Raw genomic sequence first — 5,283 nt, 5'->3', positions numbered from 1 at the left:
GTACAAAATTTGGAAGCGGCCATTAATGAAAGTGCCGTTCTCTTGTGTTCAACAATGGCTACCATTGTCTACCCTCCTTTAATCCCACCAAACACCCGCCTCCGATCCCGCCGCCCCTTTTCCCGGCAACTTCCGCCACGCTGTAACACAACCATCACCGCCTCCGCCACCACTGAAAACCTCCGAGTCGTTTTCGCCGCCGGAGGCACCGGCGGCCACATTTACCCCGCACTAGCCATAGCCGACGAGCTCAAAATCTCGAAACCCAAGACCCAGTTCCTCTTCGTCGGAACCCCCAACGGCATGGAGGCCACCGCCGTACCCGCCGCCGGCTACCCCTTCACCGCCGTCCCCACCGCCCCACTCGCCCGCCCTTTAATCTCCTTCCAAAACTTCTTCCTCCTTCCATATCTCCTCACAAAATCCACACTCAAGAGCTACAAAATCATACGCGAATTCGATCCCCACATTGTTATCGGCACCGGCGGCTTCGTTTCGTTCCCGACTTGCCTCGCCGCCGCCATTAGAGGCGGGGGTAAGCTACTGATACAGGAGCAGAATTCCGTACCGGGTATCGCAAATTTAGTTCTCTCCCTATTCGCTGATAAAGTCTGCGTTGCCTTTAATTCCACCTTGGAGTGTTTTTGGCAGAGGTACAAGTGTGTTGTGTGTGGGAATCCTGTGAGATTCTCATTGACGAAGCAGACGTGTACGAAATCTGCCGCCAGACGGCATTTCTTTCCGAATGCGGCGGTTATCCGGAAGGAGAAGGTGGTGTTGGTGCTCGGAGGTTCATTAGGTGCTAATACGATTAACATCGCTCTGTCTAATGTGTATTGTTCGATGTTGAACGAGAACGAAGACTTGTTCGTCGTTTGGCAGACGGGATTCAAAGCATTCCGTGAAATCGAGAGCCGTGTGAGAAACCATCCTCGGCTACTTCTTTCTCCGTGAGTGTTGCACTACCGTAATTTTATTTTAATTCTTTTTAATTTTATTTGTTTCGGTTATTTAGTAGTGCTGATATTGCGAAGGTTCTTGAATGCTATGGATTTGGCATATGCAGCTGCAGACGTAATTGTTTCGAGATCTGGCGCGATGACTTGCTCTGAAATCTTGGCCACGGGGAAACCTTGTATTTTGGTACTTAAAATCTTAATAGCTTAATTAGCTTAATTCGATTGCATGAGGCAATCGTATGTTCCTTTTGCGTAAGTAAATATGTCATATTCGATTCTTGGGATTTTTGTAGGAAAACGAGATACAGTTAAATTAATGCAGTCGGGACCAATCAAATTCTATTAATGTAGCGAAATATTAATTTAATGAAATATTTTTTAGCATGTCGTCTTCGAGTCGGGACCGAGGAAGCTTATTATTTAAACGAGGTTATTAATTTATCGAGGTTCTACTGTACTAATTTTAAGAGGGGGATTGTGTAAATTTGAAATTTTCACGTGCCTAGTAGAATATATTTGTAATTTGAAATTATCCGACAGACTAAAGATACTCTAGTTTTGTTACCCATCATCGATTTAGTATCATGTTCATGTGCGTAGCTGTAAATACAAAACTAAAGATACTCTACTTTTTTTGTCGATAATTAAGTTTTTTCGTTTTTCAAATATTGTAGATACCATCGCTGAATGTTGCAGAGGGACATCAGTTCAAAAATGCTTCTCTAATGGCTGATTTAGCTGGTTCAAGGGTTATTCTCGAAGACGAGCTGAACTCGGTCACACTTAGAAATGCCATCCAAGAAATTGTCGGTATGAATTCTTACATTTTCTAATAGCTCCATCGAAATAGTCGTTAGCCTCAACAATTCGAACGAATTGCATCTTATCACGAGATTATCCAAAACGGTTCAATGGGATTTATGATATTAGCCTTATTAATTTAGAATTTGCTTTCGTAACGTTTTTATAATTGACAGGAAACGAGAGAGTGATGGCAGAGATGTGTGAGAGGGCTGTGCAAGCTGCAAAGCCAAATGCCTCGGCTCAGATCGTTGAACATATACTTTCCCTAACACGCGAACTAGGTTTCAAGCATTGAGGAATAAATGAACTTGTGTAAGCTTTCTTGAAAAGCTGTTGTTTTAGCGATTAGTTGTTTTGTTAAATGTCTTGTGCTTCTGCGCGAAACCAATTCCTACTGTACGAGGGCGGTGTTACCAATTGCTGTTAGTAATTTAAACATTTGAATGAGTTCATCTTTCAAATTTTGATTTTTCTTTGTCTTTTTAGAACAATATTATTCGTTCCGGTTTTCGAGAGTTCCGATTTCTGATTTTTATTGGAATGTATGTGATTTCTGATATCCGGATCAAATTTAATTTTCAATAACAGTTCAAAAAGTTCCATATTTATTTGCTAAAATTACGTTTATAATACCATTCAATACAATTGGTGATAAAAATAAATAAAAAGATTTCTGGATACTGCACCTGATGGAATACACTGGATTATTTTAAATCGTAATTCTATACAAATAATCACTCACTAAGAACACATACACATGGGTGTTTGTCTTTTATTTATGCGTAGATCTATGGTTTAAAATCATCCGGACTATTTCACTGGGTGCATCTACAAAATCAGATTTAAATGTGGCTTGGGTCAGAAAAAAATCCCATTTTCCCAAATTCTGAATTTTTTTTTGAATGCTAAATCTTAAAATTAGAACAATTACAAACATCTTATAATATAATCCCACAACATAAAAATAAAAATATTAATGTTGAATAAGCTCCAAGGCTTTGAAAAGCACCTCCCTAAATCTGACAAAATCAAGAGTCACATCTTGATTTTTCAAATACACAGCATGAAAATGAATAAACCCCTTCTTGTACACGGCACCCGGATCGCTATAAACCTCGCTACCGACCGGATATTTTCCCAACAACGAGCTCTCGTTCAAGCCCACTTTGTACTCCAAATACCTCAAATTCATGTCCTTTGGAGGCAAAGTGAAGTAAGGCTTAGCCCACAAATCCGCACCAAACGGTATAATTTGAATCACAACCGCGTTTTCAGGCAAGAACACCATGTTTGTGAGACCGGCACCATGCACTCCCATCAACACGTCGAACGAGTTCACTAGTTTCGCCACCACCGTTAAATTCAACCCCATTTCTTCCACCACCACATCGAATCCCACCTTTCGAGCCATTTCGGTTACTTCAATCTCGTTCTTTATGAACCGATTTTTTTTTCTCGACACGATAAGCATGCGAGGTTTTTGTTTATTATAAGTACTCGTGCTTATCACGGATTCCCTCTCTAAAGAATACGTGCTTCGGAGGAAGTGTCTGAAATCTTGCATGGAGTAATGTGGTGGGATTGAAGGGTCGATGCCGAATTCTTTGTGGGATTTTAGACCGACGATTGTTTTTGGAAAGCATAGGACTTGGTTTTCCTCGATATTAGTGTCGATAATGTCGTATTTGGAGAGTTTGTGGAGTACTATGTTGTATTTGGAAATCCACGTGGAGCGTTTGTCGGATACTAGGAAGATCACTTGTCGGTTGAATTGGCGGGATGTTATGTAGAGTGGAATGAGGAGATCGGTAAAGTCGTGGAAGTGGTTGCCGGAATATCCTCCGATGGAGAATATTACGGCGGGGACCGTGAAATTCCGGCCGCAATTAAGCGCATGCGAATTTTCTGGCGAGTGAGTGGTGATGTTCCAAGTGGTGACGTAGTCTTTGATGAAGTTGTCTCCTTTTCGGGCGTAGGGTTTTATGGCGGTGGAATAATTTGTTTGACCGTCAAAGGTGGTTGTTGGATGAATGTAAATGGTGGTTGTGTTTGCATGGATTCTTACGTCGCCGTTGATTTCAATTACATCGGATCTCGAATTGCTCAAATTATGGATTATCGGCCGTACAATATTCTCATGATCGGTATGGGAATCTGAATGGTCGAACATGAACGATGTTAGGGGAGAATTAAATGGACATGATGAATGTGATAGTGAATGCACGTGATTGATTCGAAGATGTCTTATAAATGCTACATCGAGTAATTTTACATCGTATATTTACACATATCATACATATATGCACATGGACGGTGGGATCTTATATGGTAAAAGTTCATTGAACGTAGCATCAAATAAATCGAATATACGCTTTAATTTGTCATGTTATGCATTGATTGTAGTTGTAATAGTATTGAGAGCAAATTCTAAACAATATCATTGATTTGATCTATTTACAAAAAAAAAAAAGTTAAGTTTTTAAATTATGCACTTTTTTATACATTCCAATTTGCATCTATTGAGGGATGTGAAAAAAAAAAGTTCCTTTAGACAATATTCGCAATTCTCGAAATATTCGATGCCAAACTTTAAGAATAATTCTTATAATATAGTCACTATTTTGCTATTCACATTACCAAATATTTCAAAAAAAAAAAAATCCTTATATAAATTTATTATTAGACCCTTCACTTATATAAAATAAAAAATACACAACTATAATTATATAAACTTATTTAATTCATAACCCAAATATATTCCCATTTTTTTACTCAATCATAAAATGCAAACCCTACAAACTCAAATCATTAAAAAAATCGAATCCTACGAAATAAATTAAAATATATAGTTAAAAAGAAAAGAGAGACATTGTTTGATGAAAGACTTATCATAATTGTTGAAAATAGTGCATTAATAAATTTTTGACCTTTAATTATTTTTTTCTTAAAAAGTTTTGAACTATTACAAGAGAAAAGTGAAAAAAAAAAAATGGATTAACTTACAAGTTGGTTGCTTGGAGACTGTGCGAAAGCTAAATGCCATGAAACAGCAAATGATTAACGCTCCAAACCCCAGCTTCTTCAACTCCCTCTCACCAAAACTTCTTGAAAATATTGACCCATTTTCCATAATTCTTCTCTCTACACCAAATACATTTTATCAACATTTTCTTTTTGCAGAGTATTATGTAATGCCTTTTATATATATATATATATAATTAAATGGAATGTTTAAATTTTATTTGTTTCCTAGCTTACGGTATTTCTTGATTGTGCTTTTTTTTCACCTTAATTAATGTATATTATTTTTGCTTTAAATAAATATATATATGAAATTGGATTATGTAAACTATTATCACATTGAACACATGACACAAATATATAAATGAGTTGAAGTTGTTACCTTGTTGGTTTCGCATTTTGATCTTCATTAACTTTTTCAATCCGTCAGGAATAAGAAGTTTAATTTATGAGTGAAACGATCGTCTTGCAAATTAGGGAGGACAGTTGGGCTGGACTG

At 37.7% G+C, this 5,283-nt stretch overlaps 2 protein-coding genes across 2 annotated transcripts; one reads left to right on the top strand and one right to left on the bottom strand.

Moving 5' to 3' along the window:
- On the top strand, positions 1 to 2,276 carry LOC105948981 (UDP-Glycosyltransferase superfamily protein). The gene is made up of 4 exons (XM_012972244.2): positions 1 to 950; positions 1,035 to 1,143; positions 1,634 to 1,769; positions 1,937 to 2,276. The coding sequence occupies exons 1-4, from the start codon at positions 55 to 57 to the stop codon at positions 2,056 to 2,058; spliced, it is 1,263 nt and encodes a 420-aa protein (XP_012827698.2). The 5' UTR covers positions 1 to 54; the 3' UTR covers positions 2,059 to 2,276.
- Positions 2,277 to 2,724: 448 nt separating this feature from the next.
- Positions 2,725 to 5,040, bottom strand: LOC105948957 (alpha-1,3-arabinosyltransferase XAT2). The gene is made up of 2 exons (XM_088823542.1): positions 4,767 to 5,040; positions 2,725 to 3,917 (listed from the first exon to the last, which is right to left on the bottom strand). Exons 1-2 carry the CDS (start codon positions 4,891 to 4,893, stop codon positions 2,737 to 2,739), a joined length of 1,308 nt encoding a protein of 435 aa, XP_088679668.1. The 5' UTR covers positions 4,894 to 5,040; the 3' UTR covers positions 2,725 to 2,736.
- Positions 5,041 to 5,283: the final 243 nt, after the last annotated feature.

The sequence above is a fragment of the Erythranthe guttata genome, chromosome 9 (genome assembly GCF_056151865.1).
Source record: "Erythranthe guttata isolate IM_541 chromosome 9, IM_541, whole genome shotgun sequence".
Lineage (NCBI taxonomy): Eukaryota > Viridiplantae > Streptophyta > Magnoliopsida > Lamiales > Phrymaceae > Erythranthe > Erythranthe guttata.
Note: the sequence above shows the minus strand (reverse complement) of the source record. Positions and strands in the feature narration are given on the sequence as shown.